Source organism: Pogoniulus pusillus, chromosome 22, assembly GCF_015220805.1.
Source record: "Pogoniulus pusillus isolate bPogPus1 chromosome 22, bPogPus1.pri, whole genome shotgun sequence".
NCBI lineage: Eukaryota > Metazoa > Chordata > Aves > Piciformes > Lybiidae > Pogoniulus > Pogoniulus pusillus.
Genome location: NC_087285.1, coordinates 15,226,692 through 15,243,710, shown reverse-complemented (window position 1 = coordinate 15,243,710; position 17,019 = coordinate 15,226,692). Strand labels below are relative to the sequence as shown.

Below are 17,019 nucleotides of genomic sequence, written 5' to 3'. Positions count from 1 at the left end.
TTAAGCTGGGGTGCAGGTTTCTGAGGTTCAGGGTCCCTAGGGAGGGAGACGGCTCAAGCTGCAGGGAATGGCCCGAGGTGCAGGAACAGAGCAGAGCCCAGGCTGCGAGTGCCAGGAGTGCAGGATCCCGGGGGCATACCGGGGCAGGGGCAAAGCTGCCCGAACCCCAGGGGTCCCGGTGCGGTGCCGGGCGGCACGGCGGGTGGGGTGTCCTGGGGGCGCGGCGGGGGCCAGGGCGGGGGCGAAGGCCGGTGCTGGAGGGGTGGAGGCGTGGAGGCGGGGTGGGGGGGTGCCGTTCACGGCGCTAGGACCGGGCGCGGCGGCGGGCGGAGCCTACCCCGCCGCTCGCCCCTCCGCCCGGCCGCTGCGGCAGTGTCTCGGAGGCGGGCAGGCGGCCGGTCCCTCCGGTCCCTCCGGCAGCATCCCGGCCCTGCCATGGCTGGCGTCGGCTTCGCGGCGCACCGCCTGGAGCTGCTCGCCTCCTACCAGGACGTGATCGGCGAGGACAGCCCCACCGACTGGTGAGCGCGCCCGCCGCCGCCCCTTTGTCCCCGCCGCCGCCGCCCTTTGTGCACGGAGCCGCCCGGTAACACCGGCCGCGCCCCGCGCTGAGCCCCGCGCTGAGCCCCGCGCTTCCCCGGGCCCGCGATGCCGGGAGCACCGGCACACAAAGGCGGGCGGGGCGGCGTGGGGATGGCGTGCCCGTCCTGCCGCCCCCGTTACCCGCACCTGCCCGCCGCCGCACCGGGACGGGGCGCGGTCCCCGCTTTGTCTGCGCCGGGCCGGCACGTGCTGATGCCGAGACCCGTTGCTCCCGGGAGCACTCCCCGCAACGGCCTGAACCCCCGCCGGGGCAGCAAGCGTGGGGAGCAGAGGGTGAGCTCACGGACGGGAGGACTCGGGGCTCCCCCCACCCGGTGCTGGGCCCGGCCCTGTGTCCCACGCTATTGTCTGCAGGCGGAGCAGCGGGCAAGGGCGCCCGGAGGGAGGTGTGGATCAGGGCGCCCACAGCCCCGCTCCGCTCCCAGCCCGCCTCGCCGGTGCCCCGGCTGAGCGAGGCCTGCCTGCAGCCGCAGGGGGACCGAATATCCCCTGCTGGTGCCGGTCCCTCAATCCTCCTGGGGTGCCTCACACCCGGGAGGCCGCGGTGCGTCGGCCCAAGAATCCCCGCCGGGCTGGGGCTGCCGAGGGCTCGGGACAGGGGCTGGCCTTTCCCGGAGGGGTAGCCACCAGCCTCCCATGCCCCGCCGGCATCCTCGGTCGGAGCACTCCGGGCTGCGGGAGCCGGGGCCCGACCAGATCCAGGCCCCGGTGCAGCCGGCACAGCAGCTGGTAGGGATCGTCCCCCCACCACCCCAGTTCTCCCAATGCCCACCCACATCTTCTTGCCCCACCCTGGTGCTGTGGAGCTGACTGTGACCATCTGCCCCCGGGACTCCCTCCTTGACCCTCAAGAGTGCCTGTGCTGTACATAGTGGGGAGATGTTTCCCACACCCTAGGGTGCAGCTGTCTGAGCAGAGCTAGGGTGATGGACAACATTGGGTGATGCTGTTCTTCGGCAGGGGTGCCTACCATGTAAGTGGGCACCCACCATGCAGCTGGGGTGCATCTGGCACCTGTCTGGGGTGCACCCGCCACACAGTCGATGGGGATCCAGCACCCGGCTGGGGTGCACACTGCTCTCTAGCCAGGTTTCCTGCTCTTGAGACAGGGCTGGGAGCCCCCTGAGCTAGGCAGGCCAGGGAACGTCCTGCTCCCTGCCAGCCCTGGGTTTCTGGGGAGCTCTTCGGTCCAGCAGCCAGCCAAAGGGTGCTGTGGAGGAGCAGGGTGCGTATTGCCGGCCAGGAGACAGCTGTCAGCTCTGGGTACATCTCGCTTCCCGGCATCCGCTGCAAAGGCGTCCTCCTTGCCAAAGCTGCTGAGAGCAGCAGAAACGGTTCCCGGGAAGGCGAGCACCGAGGCCGGCCCACCCTACTTCCAGCACTGAGCCCTGGCTGGGCAGTGAGTCCCCATCGTCCCTATCCTCGGGGCTGAACTCGCCCCGTCATTTCCAGCCCCTCCATTCCATGGTCACCAGGAGTGCCCGCAACTTGGAGCCACTGGGAGCAGCATCCCTGCTGCAGGGCCCAGTGCCTGGGTACAGGATGAGGGGTGATGCTGGAGGGGGCTGCATCGGTCAGGGTGATGGAGACCGTCCGTCGGCAGTGACACATTGTGACTCAGCCAGGGGTTGTGAGGGCAAAGTGCCGGAGCCTGGCCCTACCCTGGTGCTGGGGGATGACGTGGTCTTGCCCGTCTGGGATTCCCCCACTCCAACTCGGTCCTGGAGGGTCCGAGCGTCCCCTCCCCCTGCCTGGCCCCGCGGAGGCTGCTGGGGCCCATTACTCGATCGGAAAGGAATTTGGTGCTGCTTTCCGAGCGCGGCGACTCCCTGGAGCTCCCAGCCACATTGGAAACACATGTGCCCGGGCTGGGGAGATGTTCCCCCTACCCAGCCATGGTGTGGAGGGCAGGCAGCTGCGGGTGCCCCAGATGCGGGCACCCATGTGTGCTCTGCTGGCTCCGGTGAGCAATGAGGCCATGCAAGGGCAGCAGAGCTGCTGTCCCTTTGGCGGGGTGATGGGGAATCCTCGCTGGAGTCCCTTGCCTCCGTGGGCTGCAGAGGACACCTCCACCCACAGGTGACCCACACGCCTGGAGCCCAGGGATTGGGAAAGGGATGGAGGGTTAACGCCTGTGGAACAGGGTAAGCGATGTGTGCTGCTGCTTGAACCCACTGTGGTATATCTGTTCCCTGCTGCCAGGGCTTGTGGTGATGCTGTTGGTCTGTGAATCTCTGGGGACACCCCTGGGGGTGCTGCTGGCCCCAGCACAGCCCCACTGACACCCGAACTTGAAACCTCTGGATCATCTGTCCTGGCGTGGGGTCAGGCCATGCTGCTGGGCTGTGTTCAGAATAAGGCTTTGTTTCCACAGCAAGCCCTAACAGCCCTGGGAGCACGCCTGGGTATAGGCAGCAGCGCTATGCTCAGGTACCACCCTGCATGGTGGGGGAAAGCAGGCAGCGATCCAGCACCCACCAGGCTCTCCAGGCAGTGATGCCGTGGCTCTGCCCTACTTGTTTCCTCCCTTCTGCAGCCAGCTTTGTCCAACTCTATGAGACCCCAACCCCTGCCACGGCCCTGGGCTCCCCTCAGATGTTGCCATCATCTCCAAAGATCACAGCAGGTCCCCCAGGCTCGGGCTGTGGTTGGAGTCAGAGGCTGCGTTTGCTACCCTTCCCCAGTGCAGACATCAGAGACAGTGCTTTGCAGCTGCTTTGCCGGCTCCAGACCGGGAGCTGGCGCCGGCTGGAAAGGCTGATTAGCAGGATCGGGATGTGCAGATTAAAGTCAATCTTGTTGGTGCAATTATCTGTGGCTGGCTGCTGGGGGCTCATGGCAGTGGGTGCCAGGAGGTGGAAGGAGGTCCCCTGCATGTTAGGCACCTGCCTGCCTTCCCCTTTTTTTTCTCTCTAGCCACAGCCCCAGTTTGACAGTGGCTTTGCCTGTAGGGACCTTCCTGATTTCTGTCCTCCAGTCTCTGGCTGCAGGCTGCAAGCTTGGGTGAGGATGGCTGTGCTTGGCACCACAAGGATTTTGGCACTTTGGCAAGCACTGCACAAGTACTGCCAGCCGAGTGCCAATCAGTAGAGCCACCCACTGTGGTGCAGGGATGGTGAGGGGCCTCCAGCACGGGTGGCCCCAGCTTTCCGGGTGCAGCGTGTGATGGTGGCAGGCAGGTTTGTGTCTCTGCCAGGACCTGGCAGGTCCCTGCTGCCTGCCTGCCTCCCCCGCTCCCCTCCTAATCACCTCGTCATCAGGGCGAGCTGCATCCCAGCTGGGATGGGGGGGTTGCCATGGTGACGGAGGATGCTGGTTGCCTAGCAACATTCATCCCCTCGCCCACCCACCCTTGGACCAATTCGGCATGCATTCTCACCCCCCCCCCCCATAGTTGACTGCATGCCCCGGGAGAGGTGTGGGCTGATGGGGGTCCCCATGGAGCCCCGGGGGGGGGAACTGGCCAGGGGCACAGTGGGAGCAAGAGGGAGTTTCCCATCCGCTGGGAATGGTTTCCAAGGAACAGTCTCCATGACGGCCCTATCACACCCCGGCGGCACATTGATTTGCTGCTGCTGGTGCTCCGGTGTCCTCCCCCAGCCTAGTGCCTGCCGGGCCGGTGGCTCACGCAGCCAGGCATGTGAGCAGTCCCAAGGTCCCAACCGGGGCATGGGGCTGTTCCCAAAGCCAATCAGTAAGAAGTGGGGTTGAGATGGGACAGAGATGGGCATGGAAGGAACTGTAAGGCTTGTGGCACAGCATAGCAGCCAGTTGGTCCCTGTGCCTAAGCAGCCCTTCTGTTTGTCCTCATCCTTGAGACCCTGTTCCACAGCTGCTAGTCAGCAGGCTGGAGAAACAGGTCCTGCACAAAGTCCTGCTTGCTCTGTCTGGGCTTCCATGGTGGTGATGGACAAGAGGTTGATGTAGTTGTGTGGCTGTTTGGAAACACCTGGCTAGTCCCCCAGGACATGCTCTGACCTCAGTATTATCAGGATGGGGAAATGGAGGGGTGTCTCATGCTCACTACAGCTGTGGCTCACCCACTGACATCTCTCCAGGGCCCTCTACACATATGAGGATGGCTCCGATGACCTGAAGCTGGCAGCATCGGGAGGTAAGGTCCTCTGTCCCTACAACCGGCTCAGCTTTCCCAGCATTTTCCCCAGCACCCATCCTGGTGCCAAGTGGACCTGGACTGACAGTGCTGTGTCAGGTGGAGGTTTGCTGGAGCTCTCTGGACACTTTGAGATCCAGAAGGTGATGTATGGCTTCTGCAGCGTCAAGGACCCCCAGGCAGTACTCCCCAAATATGTCCTCGTCAACTGGGTGAGTGTGAAGGGGGCCATGCTGGGTGGGTGCATGCTGTGCCCAACAAGGCTACAGTACTGGCTAAGTGCAAGGGAGTAGCCTATGATGGCCAGAGAAGTGTGGGTGCCCCACAATCCCTCTGCCTTGTGGAGGTCAGTGAGATGGGGGTCACCTTGCCACCACATCCTGGCTCAGCCCCTCCCTGGCTGCCATAGGTGGGTGAGGATGTGCCGGATGCCCGCAAATGCGCCTGTGCCAGCCATGTCGCCAAGATCGCTGAATTCTTCCAGGTGAGTGACTCTTAGGAGGGGGATGATGTTGCTGGGGCACCAACTCTGGTCCCTAATGGCTGCTTTTCCCCCCCAGGGTGTGGATGTCATTGTTAATGCCAGCAGTGTGGAGGACATTGACCCAGGGGCCATTGGGCAGCGTCTCTCCAACGGGCTGGCCCGTGTCTCCAGCCCAGTGCTGCACCGACTGCGGCTGCGGGAGGATGAGAATGCCGAGCCTGTGGTAATGTCCTCGTGGTGGTGATGGCAGTGATGGTGGCAATGGGTGCTGGGCATCCCTCCTGCCCAGGGCTCCTCTCTGTCGCAGTCTGTCACCCTGTTGCCACTTACTGTCATTCCCCCTCACTGATCCCAGCCTCTCCACCCCTCCTGCCTCTCCTCCACCCCAGGGCACCACTTACCAGAAGACTGATGCCACCGTGGAGATGAAGCGGCTCAATCGGGAGCAGTTCTGGGAACAAGCCAAGGTGGGTTACAGGCTGGGACAGTGGGTAGCACCAGTGGGTTGAGCTGCTGGTGGGCCGATTGGCAGGCCTGTCCTTCATCTCCCCTACTAGAAAGAGGAGGAGTTGCGTAAGGAAGAGGAGCGGAAAAAGGCCCTGGATGCCCGGCTGCGGTTCGAGCAGGAGCGGATGGAGCAGGAGCGGCTGGAGCAGGAGGAGCGGGAGCGCCGCTACCGGGAGCGAGAGGAGCAGATCGAGGAGCACAGGCACGGCAGGGGCCAGGATGAGACTTGAGCATGTGCAGGATGGCTCTGCACTTGCTGCAAACGTCTGGGTGGGCACATGGGTGCTTGTTCCTAGCATGGGGTCAACCATGCTAGGGACTGGCAGGAGCCGGTGCCCAGCCTCTCCCCTGTGTGCCCATCGCAGGCGGAAGCAGCAGAGCATGGAGGCAGAGGAGGCCCGGCAGCGCTTGAAGGAGCAGTCCATCTTCGTAAGTGCTGCAGTGGGCACAGGGCCAGCGTCAGAGCTGCAGCTTCACCTAGAATCACACCCTGGGAAGGACTTTTCCCAGCCAGGTTCCTGGGAGGGTTCTGAGGCTTTGGGGTGACACTATGTCTCCCCAGGGGGACCAGCAAGAGGAGGACGACAGACAGCAGCTCAGGAAATCAGAGTCAGAGGTAGAGGTGAGTGCAGTGGCAGCCATGCCTGGTGCTGGTCCTTGCTCCTTAGCCAGTGGCGTGCACAGCCTCACGCCACTGGGGTAAAGGGTCTCAGCCACCCTTGTCTCTGTCCCTACAGGAGGCTGCTGCCATCATTGCTCAGCGGCCCGACAACCCCCGGGAGTTCTTCAAGCAGCAGGAGCGGGTGGCATCAGGCAGCAGTGATGCTGTCTCACCAGGCAGTCACAGGACAGGTGAGGGGCTGGGGGACTGCAGGCTCTGGGGGTTTATGGAGAGGCCAAGAGGGGCTGCGGAGCAGGTGAGTGTGGTGCTGCTGGGGCTCCCTGCAACTCAGCAGGTCACAGTGGGGTCTTGGGAGGACAAGGCTTGTGATGCAAAGAGGGGATGTCCCCTCTGCTGTTTCCAGTGCTGAGTGCTGACGGCACAAGGACAGCAGGAGGTCCTACTCTGCTCTGCCACCATCACCACAACTTCCACTGCAACTCATGTGGCACTTGCAGCTGGGGCTGCTTGGCAGGGGCTGGATGCAAGGGTGTTTTCAGCAAGAGGAGGCCCATCCTGCTCCCTCTTGGATGTCATCCACTCATCTGTCAGGGTGTTGTACTGGCAGCCATGCTGGCAGCATGGTCAGTGTAGCATGGGTGGGCAAATGGAAGGCTGAGGGTGGCTTGGGGAGGAAACGCATCCCACAGGGGCAACTAAGAGGGGCACAAGTGAGTGGTGCAGGTGTAGGGCACTCAGTGTTCTCCCAGCTAACAGAGTGCTGTATGGGGAAACTGGGCTGCTCCACAGGCTGGAGTCCAGTCCCAGAACTCTGTGTCTCTAAGGCCGGGACTGGCTGTCCTGGTGGATGCCACTGGCCACAGGGCCACGTCAGAGCATTGTGATGGGGGGTTGTGCTGGGATACTGTGCTGGAGGGGCTGTGCCTGGGCAGGGAGGGTCCTGTGGTCCGTGTTCTTGCTGTGGGGTGGTCATGCCTTTAGTTGTGCTGTGGGGTTGTGCCGCAGGTCAATGCTGTGGGGGCTGTGCCATGGGTCGTGCTGTGAGCTGTGTGCTGTAGCTGTGTTGTGCCATGGGTTGTGCTTTGAGTTCGTGCTGTGGGGGCTGTGCTATGCCTAAGAAGACAGCTGATCCTGTGCCTGTGTCTAGGCTTCTCTCCCCACCTGGCCATGCAGCACTGCCTCCCATCCTTCTGTCTTGCTGTCTTTCCATCCTCTTGTCCTGCCATCCTCCCACCCTTCCACCAGTGCTGCCTCCTGTCCCAGCACCCTCCCAACCTGGTGTCCCAGTGCCCTGGCCCCACCATGGCTACACTGAGCAGGGACTGACCCATCTCTTTGCTCTCTTTCTCTCTCTCTCTCTGTCTCTCTGTCTCTTTCTGTCTGTCTGTCTGTCTGTCTTTCTCTCAGCAGGTCGTCTACACTGTCCTTTCATAAAGACAGCTGACAGTGGGCCGCCTTCTTCCTCCTCCTCCTCCTCCTCCCCCCCGCGGACCCCCTTTCCCTATATCACCTGCCATCGCACCCCAAATCTCTCCTCTTTCTTCCCATGTAGGTAGCTGGGAGTCCCCAGGCATGCAGCTCTGGGTGGCCAAGCCACAGGCAGCTGCCCCACAGCCCATCCCAGCCCCACGGCACATCGGACTGACAGCAGCGCCAGCACACCTCCCATGGTCACCCCGAGGGGGCTGGGCACCCGGGCAGGGGCTGTGCCTGCACACACTAACACCATGCATGCCCCAGCTGGCCCCACAGTGGGTGCTGTGCCTCTGCGGTGGGGGCATGCCACAGGCTGTGCCCATGGGGCAGGTTGTGCCCATGGTATGGGGAGGCAGCACTGGGCAGTCTGTGTCCCTGTGACAAGACAGCGGCAGGACAGAGCTGTGCCCGGGGAGATGATGGTCTGCTGTGGGATGGAGCAGGCTGTGCCCATGACATAGAAGGGGCATAGCAGTGCCTGGGGAGATGATGCTCTGCCATTAGAGAGCAGGCTGTGCCCATGGGACAGAAAGGGACAGGGCAGTCTTTGCCCTGAACCATGCCAGACTGTGCCCATGGGGCAACATGAGATGGAAAAGGCTGCGCCCATGATCATATGGGGTTGTGCCCGTGGAGCAAAAGGGACCAGACAGTGCTTGTGGCCATGTGTGGCTGTGCACCCTTAACTGGAGGTAGTAGGACACAGAGCTATGCCTGCAGAGGCCAGGCTGTGGTGATGTGTGGGCAAGGCCAGTGTGCGCCATGGCAGGTATGGGGCTGCCTAGAGAGCAGGACAGAGTGGTTGCTGCAGCCATGGATGCCTCTGGCCAACCACTGGAGGGGACAGTGTGGTGTTGGGTACATGGTGACATGCATTGGACAGCCTGGCTGGTGTGGGGCAAGAGCAAGGGTGATGCTAGGGTGCTGGTCCTCTCCTGATTTGGACAGCCCCTCCATGCCACCCTGTCTCCCTTGTCCGCAGGCAGCCATTCGGACACCTACCGCAAGGCCTCGGCAGCGGGCTGCAGCCCCTGCGAGTCCAGCCCGGCCACCACGCCGCTGGGTGAGCCGGGCACCCGTGTGTCGGGCAACAAGACGCCGACAATGCCCAAAGGTGGGCACAGGGCTGGCACTGCTTGCCCCTGCCCAGAGCTGTCTGGGTACTTCCCTACAGTTCCTTGCAGTGCATCTCCCACTGCAGCCCCCTCAACTCCTCTGCAGCCACCATGCAGCCCCAGTGCTGCCACTTGCCCCCTGCACTGCTCAGTGTATCCAGGCTGTCCCGTCTCCCTGCCTGGCTCAAGCCCCTGCCGTCCCTGCTGCGGCCCCAGCACATCCCCGCCGTCTCCACTGCTTTGCGTCGCTGCATCCCTGCCGTCATTGTTGCATTCGTCCAGTGCATCCCAGCTGTCTCTGCTGCATCCCCCAGTGCAGCCCTGCCAACATTGTGACATCCCTGCTGCCTCCAGTGCATTTTCTAACACCAGCACATCCCTGCTCTCTCTGCTGCACAACCTCCCCACGCTCCATCTTGACAGTGCCAGTACATTGCTCCACAAAGTGACTCTCCACCATCTCTGCTGCTGCAGCATCACCCCAGTTCAGTCCTGCTGTCTGTACTGCATTTCCCAGTACATCCCTTGCTGTGTTGCTGCTTCCTCCCATGCATCCCCACTGTCCAATTGCATCCTCAGTGCATTCTGGCCAGATCCTAGGCATTTCCTGTTTGCTCCTGCTGCGTCCCAGCTTTCCCTTCTGCATCTTCCTAGTGCACTCCTCCTAGTCCCCTCCACATCCTTCCGTGCCTCACGGATACTCCTTACACCCCAGCAGGGCCCAGCCACCCTTCAAGGCATTTGCTTTCCTCCCACTCCTTCCCTCTCTTTCACAGCCCACACCTTCCCATGTCCCCTCAGTCCCCTCGTGTCCTGGTACCACTGGTCCCCTTACCTTCCCAGTCACCTTCCCTATTGCTCACCAGCTCACAGGACACCTCCCACCACCCCCAGTACTGCAGCCCTGTCCCTGAGCGTCCCCTAGCCGTGGATAACGGAAAGAGGGTCCTGTCCCCACTGACTACTGTCCCCCCCTTGCAGACTCCCCCAGCACGCAGGAGGCTGAGCCAGCCACCCCTGAGCAACACTGGCCCTTCCCAGGGCCTGAGGACAAGGCCACTGAGCCCCCCAGGGATGACCCCAGCCCCAGGCCAGTGTGGACAGAAGGGGGTGATGCCCTGGGGGACCTGGTGACCCTGGAGCCTACTGAGCCCACCTTGCCACCCATGGCCACCGAGTCCCAGCCTGAAGGGACCCCCAACCCTGAGAGCCTCATCGACTTGTGGGAGAGTGATGGGATGACCACCCCAGCTTCCTGGCCTCTGCCTGCTGCTCCTGTCTCCGAGGGTCCCCCAGCCGTGCTGCCTGGTGAGGGGGCCCTGCTGAGCCTTGATGAGCTGCCTGAGCCCCCTGCCACCTTCTGTGATGTGGAGCAGGATGAGGAGACAGCCGACATGGGGGACCCCCAGCCACAGGGGCTTGACTGCCAGCATGCCCCTCAGGAGGACAGCTTGGGCCGGGAGACCCCTCCCATCACCAATGGAGAGATGGCCCCCAAGGATGGGACACCGGGTCGTGGGGAGCAGGTGAGCATCGGTGGGAGAGGGTTGGATGGGGAATGATGAAGTGGCTGAGGGGGGGTGGGTCCTAATGGCCTGCCCCACCCTAGGCCAGCGAGGGCTACTTCAGCCAGTCTCAGGAGGAGGAGGTGCCACCCCCCGAGGAACTGTCGGCCAAAGCCCCCCAGCCTGTCTTCTACAACAAACCCCCAGGTGAGTGGGATTGGGGCGGGATGGGGGGGGGAGGGGAGGAGTGTGTTTGTGGGACACCACACACCACCCTGAATCCCTCTGTGGGGTATCTGATGCCACCCACTCACTCCCACCATGCCCCCCCCAGAGATCGACATCACATGCTGGGACACGGACCCCCTGCCCGAAGAGGAGGAGAGCTTCGAGGGGGGTCTTTAAGCCTGGGCCCCACTGCCGGCGCAGGCAGCTTCCTGCCCCAGCCGGCGTGGGGCACAGTGGAGGCTGCAGCCAGGGGCTGGACCTACCCCTCACCCCTCCGGGGCCCCGCAGGATGAGGTTTCCGGGTAGGGGGCCACCCCGCTGCGCCCCCGCCTCGGGGCATCTTTTACAGCCCCAGCGCCCCCCCCGCCCTTCTCTTTTTTAAGTTGTCGGTAGGAGCCGTGTCAGCCCCCCCCGAGCCTCCCCTTAGCAGCGTCCTGCCCCAGCGTCCCTTTGTGGGGGGGACGGACACGCACGCTCGCATCTCCTGCCCGGCTGTGGGACAAAGTCCTCGTTCTCTTCGTGCCCGTTCCGAGAGCCCCCCCCCGTACTTTGCACGAGGTAAAAAACAAACAAACAAACAAAACCAAACAACAACACAAGGAATAATAATAATAATAATAAATGAATATGGCAATAAAGTAACCCGACCGAGGCGAGGCTGCGGCCGGCGGCATTCTCCCCCCCCCCCCCCCCCCCCGCCCCGTTCCAAAACCCGGCAGGGAGCTGGCGGTGGGCTTTTTACCCTTCCACTCCTTCCTCGCTGGGATCCCCTTTCTTTCCCCCAGCTTGGCCCCTGCTTGGCCCCTCTCTTCCCCCCACCCCCCAGTAACTGTTTTTGGAAAGCACAAGTTCTGTACTGGCGGTGTGCTCATGTCTGTTAATAAATAAAGCGACTCCCATGGGGGGCTACAGCCTGCTGGAGGGGGAGGCAGGGAGGGTCGCGATAAGGCGGGGGACACTGCCTCTGCCCCGCAGGGGTCTCACGATGCCAGCCCTCTGGGAGGCAAACCCGAGCCACAAACTTTTATTCTCAAACTGTAACAAACAAAAAATTTAAGAAACAGAGTAGAGTCCAGGTCCCCAGCGCCCCCAGCCATGGGGGGCCCCCAGCCACAGGGAGGCTGGCAGGGGCCAAATGGGGAACCAGCCCCTTCCACGCCGGCAGCGATGGCCCATGCCAGGGCTGGTGTCCCCAGGGTGATGCGGGCAACCAAAACCACCCCCCTAGTGCCGGAGAGGTACCCATGATAAGGTCCGGGGGTCCCCCGAGGCCGCTGTTAGACAGCGGTAGTCCTGCCGAAGAGGGGCATGGAGACTGGGAGGTGCCAGGGTCCCGGCTCGTAGGTATCCCTGCTGCTGAGCTCCGAGTCCGTCCAGCTGGGAAACATGCGTGGGGAGCACTCTGCCTGCAGGTAGAGGTCCGGGCAGGCATGGCCGGGGCTGGCCGAGCGGGGCAGGTGCAGTGCCGAACCGTAACTGGCGTCCAGGAAAAGGGGTTTGTAGCTGGGGGGCTGCTCCTGCTTCTCCAGCCGCTCGTGGCTCAGGAAAGGGGCGTTGATTTTGCGGTAGAGCCCCCGCGTGTCCATCAGCACCTCGCTGTACGGCGGTGGGGGCTCCGCCATCAGAAGGGCTTCCTCGTAACACGGCGGCTTTGACAGATCTGACTCTGCAAGGCAAAGCCCCCCCCGGACCCCTACTGCCGTTAATGCTGCGCCCCGGCTCTCGCACTATTTCGTCCCGCAAAAAAAATCCCATCCGGGAACACCGAGAACCCCTCCCCGTTCCTTACCGTGCCGACAGCTCCAGGGCCGAGGGGGTGGGATGTGGTGAGGGTGATGATGGTGGGGCTCGAGGCGGAGGCGGTGGGGAATGGCGATGCCGGGGGGGCTGCCCCCATAACCCTCGTAGTGCAGCGGCTCCAGCTCCAGCGCACGCAGGCTCTGCTCCCGCAGCCGCTCTTCCTGCTGCCGCTTCACCCGCCGCCGCAGGTAGCTGCAGAAGCAGCACAGCAGCACGATGAGCCCCCAGATGAGCCAGAAGCCCGCGAAGCAGGTGAGGAACGTGTAGGTGCCCTGGGACATCACCATCTTGGCTGACGGCCCCGGGGGGAGGCCCCTGCCTCTCTCTCTCTGCCCTCGGGGTGGGGGACGGGATGCTTAGGGCGGCGGTGGCAGGGCCAGGGCAGCACCCGATGCTGTCAGGGCTGCCGAGGGCATCTCCTTGGGCCGTGCCCAGCGGCGTCTCCTTCGGCCCGTGGGTGCCCACCGTCAGGGGTCCATCCTCGCCATGGAGCTGTGGGGGGCTGGAGCAGTTGGGTCAGGCCTGGGTGCGCTGGGTGGGTGGTGGGGCAGGGGGCCGGTGGGGCGGGTGGTGGGGGGATGGGGCCGGTGGTGTCCCACTGCCCATCGCTGGGAGGGTGTCGTCGGGGAGGGGGCCCTGCAACGAGACAGACGTGAGTGTGAGCATGGCGGGGACGCGGTAGTCCCGTTCCTATGGTGATTCATTCCACATGCGCAGCAGCAGCCGCAGCCGGTGCGGAGCCATGCTCAGCCCCATGAGCACCCCTCCACCGTCGCCCTCACGGCTGCTAATCCGCACCCCTTCCAGCACCCTGTTGTGGTGGTGCTGGGCCCTCTAGGGCAGGAGATGCGTGCTGAGGCCCCACAGCATTGATGCCTTTAAGATCAGAAGGCATCTGCTGCCATCCCCTCCTCTTTCCCACCCAGAACACCCGAAATCAGCTGGAGAGCCCAGGTAGCTCAGTACCCCGAGGCACCCCACAGCAGGCAGGGTGCCTCGGGGAGGAAAAGGAGTATGTGGAGCTGCCCACTGCCTCTGGCACGTGGTGCTGGCCTGAGCACGTGCACCACTGGCCTCGTGGCCGCAGAGGAGGCTCGGGGGATGGCGGCACCCTGACATGGTGATACAGGGTAGGGTGTGATGTCAATGGGAACTGTCACTAGTCAGGTCCTTGTCTTTAGGCAGGGTGACAGCTCAGTTACGTCCAGTTGAGCACTGAACAGGGACAGCATGTGCCAGGGGGAGCATGCACACCAGTGAGCAAGGAGCAGCATCCATGGGTGCTTGCAGGCAGGCACGCAAGCACCCATGATGATTATTATTATCATGGTGTGGGAGAAAACAGGCTCATCAGTGGGAAGGAGAGCAAGCAATGGAGCGGCAGCAGCTGATGGCAGGGCGGCCATGGAGACACCATCACGCTCCCATGTGTCTTTGCTCAGTGAAGGGGTGTGGGATTCTCCCACTGCCCAATGGGTTGGGGTCATGCTGCCGGCAGTGGGACCCACGGCAGAATCAGTGGGTGCCAAGGGGACAGGTGGGGCATCAGGAAAAGCAGTGGGGCCAGAGGCCATGCCCATCCAGAAGGAAGGAAAGATGTGGGGGAAGAAAAGGTCAAGAAACCCCGGCTCCATTTCAGCAGGCAGCACCCGGCACTGTAGGCAGTGGTGGGTAAATCATCACTTAGACGAAAGCGGGGCCAGAGGCAGCATAGAGCTTTGGGTGTTTGGGGAGGGGGTGCCTCTTTCGGGGTCCCCAGCTAAGGCCAGCTTGTAGCGGGCACAACTCACTGACCCCAGCTTCAACAGGCTTCTGGCCTGGGTATCTCCGTGGAGATATCCCAGAGAGGAGGGAAGGGCCGTGGGTCGAACACCGGGGTAACGGGACACCGGGAACTAGGGCAGGACGGGCTGGCGGCACGGAGAAAACGGGGGCGTTTGCAGCTGGGGGAGCGGGAGGGAACGGAGCTGCCGGAGCCGGGGACGCGCGGACTAGGGCAGGCGCGGAGGCTGGGCTGGGAGACACCCACGCCGGGCGGGGAATGGACTGTCTGCCAGGCTGGAAGCAGCCACCGAGCAGGGCCCCGCCGGTACCCCCGGGCCGCTCCGTGTGCCCTCCCCAGCCGCGGCCTGGGACCCGCTGTCCGCGTCGCATACCCGCCCGGCGTCTTCGGCCGGAGGGGGAGAACCCTGGCAGGGACCTCTCCGGTGCCGGGCGCGACGGCAACCACCTCCTTCTCTTCCTCCTTCTCCCCGTGGGCGCGCGCCCCGGTACGCGCCGCACGCCTCCGCCCCGACCGTCAGTTCCCGGTGACGGAGACCCCACACTCCCCCTCCCCGGTCCCGCTGCCTCCGTTCCGCGCAACAGGCGGAGGCGCCTCGCCCGCTCCCTCCGCGGCTCCCGTTACCGGCGGCGCACGTGGCTCAGGCGGCGGGCGGCGGCGGCTCCATAGGACATAGGTGAGGAGGGGGGGGGCGGGGTGGGGGTGGGGGGAGGGAGAAGGGAAGGGGGCCCGGTGCGCGCCCGGTGCGCGGCGCCGCCGCCTCCCGGCGCTGCCTTTGTCTCCGGTGAGCGCTCCCGCGCCGTCGCCGCGCGCCGCCCCGCCCGGGCTCCCGCCCCGCCGCTCCGCCCTCGACTCGGGGAGGGACCCAGGAGCCGCCGGGCCCCTCGCACCCCCTCCCCCTCTTCCCCGAGACCCTCCGCCGACCAGGGGCGAGCTACCGGCAGGGTCCCTCATGAGACTGGGGGAATGGGCGCTGCCACGAGAATCCTCCTTTCCCCTCCTCCCGGGGAACAGCCGCGGGTTGCCGGTGGCATGATGGCCTTGGCATCCCCAGGAGTGGCCGTGAGAGTCCCCCGGGGCGCGGGCCCGGGATTCCCAGGTGACAGCCCCACGGCCGGGGTGGGTGGGGAATGACAGCCTTGTGAGGCCCTGCGGAGAGATGCCACGGGCTCCCCCCTCCGGCAGCCGTACATTCACCCTAGGGCTGGCCGGGGCTGCCAACTGCCCGCTCCTCTGGTGCCAGACGCAGCCGCCTCAGGGGGCGATGTCCACGCGCTCCCCCGCGATGACATCCAAAGCACCATAGCGACCGGGGCAGGGAGGGCAGCTTAGCCACTAACGAGACCTTAACGGCTCCTGCCCTGTCTCTGCAGTGAGACATGTGGCTTGTTCCGGCCCGAGGCAAGCAAGGGTCAGAGGCGGCACTGAGCAACACAAGGTGCTATCCTGGGGTCACCTGGCACGGTGAAGGACTGCTCTGGTCCCCGGGCAGACCTCCCAAGGGCCTGGCCCGAGCTTGTTCCCCTGTGCTGTCTCCCGTGGCCATTTGTCACCAGCTCTTCTCTGCTCTGCATGAAGCAGATGTCCACAGTCCCTGGACTCTGGGGACTGTGCCTACGCCAGGGGCAAGGGCGGACACTTTCCCTTCTTTACGCTCTGATGCCATGCCAGGAACAGCAGAACCGTGGTTCCAGGGCAGAGCTGTGCCAGCTTCGGGGCCATAAAGCCCACTGGGTGCCGGGGATAGAGGCTAGATAAGTGACAGGGCGTGGGTACCCTACGCAGATGGTAACCCCGCTGCCACTTCCTCCCCGTGGGCAGCGCGGCGGGCACTGCTGCGGATGCACACACAGTGCATTGTTCTGCCGGGGCCTGACTGGAAGGACATCCTCAATGCCGGCCATGGGACGACCCGGGGAAGCCGCGTGCTGGCAGCCAGATCCTGCCACAGCCGGGCAGAACGGGCTCGGCCGCTGGCCAAGCACCAGTGTCTTCCTCAAAGCAGGGCCGTGGTGGCCATGTCTCCCTCGCCCCCCACTCACCTTGCTGGAACTAGTCTCCCGCGATCGGCCCTCACTGCGCGGCCGTGGCAGCCCGGCGGTGACGGTTCGACGGTTGTGGGGATGCCCAAGCAGCACCCTCGGCAGGCAGGGGGGCTCGGGTGCTCCTTTGAGGCATGAGTAACGCAGAGGTGGGGGACACGGATGGACTCGCGGGTATCATGCCAGGGCGAGGGTAGGTAGGGGGAGCCAGGCCTCCGGCCCCGTCAGTGCCAGGGGCCGGGAGCTGCCTTCCCCTTCCCCATGGCGGCTGGGGGGGGAGGGGGGCAGGCGGGGGAGCGCTTCCCGAGCCACATGGTGGGCTGGAGGAGGAGCCGTTGCCCAGGCAACAGCTGAGCGCATCCTTCACCCCTGAAAATCGTGTGCCAGGGCTGCCGCCACAACCCCACAGCTCAGGGCAGCATTCAGGACGTGCAGGACTCACCCAGAGCTCATCTAGGACCCCACTGTATCCACGGGGCCCAGACCCACCAGCTCCAGCTGTACACCAGCAACTCCTCGCCCACACACTGCCCCCTCGCAGCAAGGACAGGAATGGGGACAAGGCACACTCTAAATGCCAGGGCTGGGACACCACTGGACTGCAGGAAGCTGCGGATAGGCAGGGCCTCCTTCCATGCCCAGCCACGGGCTGCCCAGTCCTCAGCTCTGCCCCCAAGAGTCACAGTGACCGTGTGAAAGACACCAACGTGCTGGTGACCTCGGGACCACAGTGCTGAGGT

At 64.2% G+C, this 17,019-nt stretch overlaps 2 protein-coding genes across 6 annotated transcripts; one reads left to right on the top strand and one right to left on the bottom strand.

Annotated features, from left to right (window-relative positions):
• The first annotated feature begins 312 nt into the window (after positions 1–312).
• On the top strand, positions 313–11,306 carry DBN1 (drebrin 1). Of its 4 annotated transcripts, none has more exons than XM_064161859.1 (15): positions 313–521; positions 4,662–4,717; positions 4,817–4,929; positions 5,127–5,201; positions 5,278–5,424; positions 5,591–5,668; positions 5,759–5,910; positions 6,074–6,137; positions 6,271–6,330; positions 6,446–6,560; positions 7,738–7,878; positions 8,789–8,920; positions 9,903–10,447; positions 10,531–10,633; positions 10,761–11,306. In XM_064161859.1, exons 1-15 carry the CDS (start codon positions 436–438, stop codon positions 10,829–10,831), a joined length of 1,938 nt encoding a protein of 645 aa, XP_064017929.1. In that variant the 5' UTR covers positions 313–435; the 3' UTR covers positions 10,832–11,306. The 4 variants fall into 4 exon arrangements, with proteins under 4 accessions (XP_064017929.1, XP_064017932.1, XP_064017930.1 ...); XM_064161860.1 differs by having other exon boundaries at positions 314–521; positions 7,741–7,878; XM_064161861.1 differs by lacking the exon at positions 7,738–7,878 and having other exon boundaries at positions 314–521.
• Positions 11,307–11,663: 357 nt separating this feature from the next.
• On the bottom strand, positions 11,664–16,367 carry PRR7 (proline rich 7, synaptic). Of its 2 annotated transcripts, none has more exons than XM_064161870.1 (3): positions 16,280–16,367; positions 12,444–13,090; positions 11,664–12,347 (listed from the first exon to the last, which is right to left on the bottom strand). In XM_064161870.1, the coding sequence occupies exons 2-3, from the start codon at positions 12,739–12,741 to the stop codon at positions 11,932–11,934; spliced, it is 714 nt and encodes a 237-aa protein (XP_064017940.1). In that variant the 5' UTR covers positions 12,742–13,090; positions 16,280–16,367; the 3' UTR covers positions 11,664–11,931. The 2 variants fall into 2 exon arrangements, with proteins under 2 accessions (XP_064017940.1, XP_064017941.1); XM_064161871.1 differs by having other exon boundaries at positions 11,664–12,320.
• Positions 16,368–17,019: the final 652 nt, after the last annotated feature.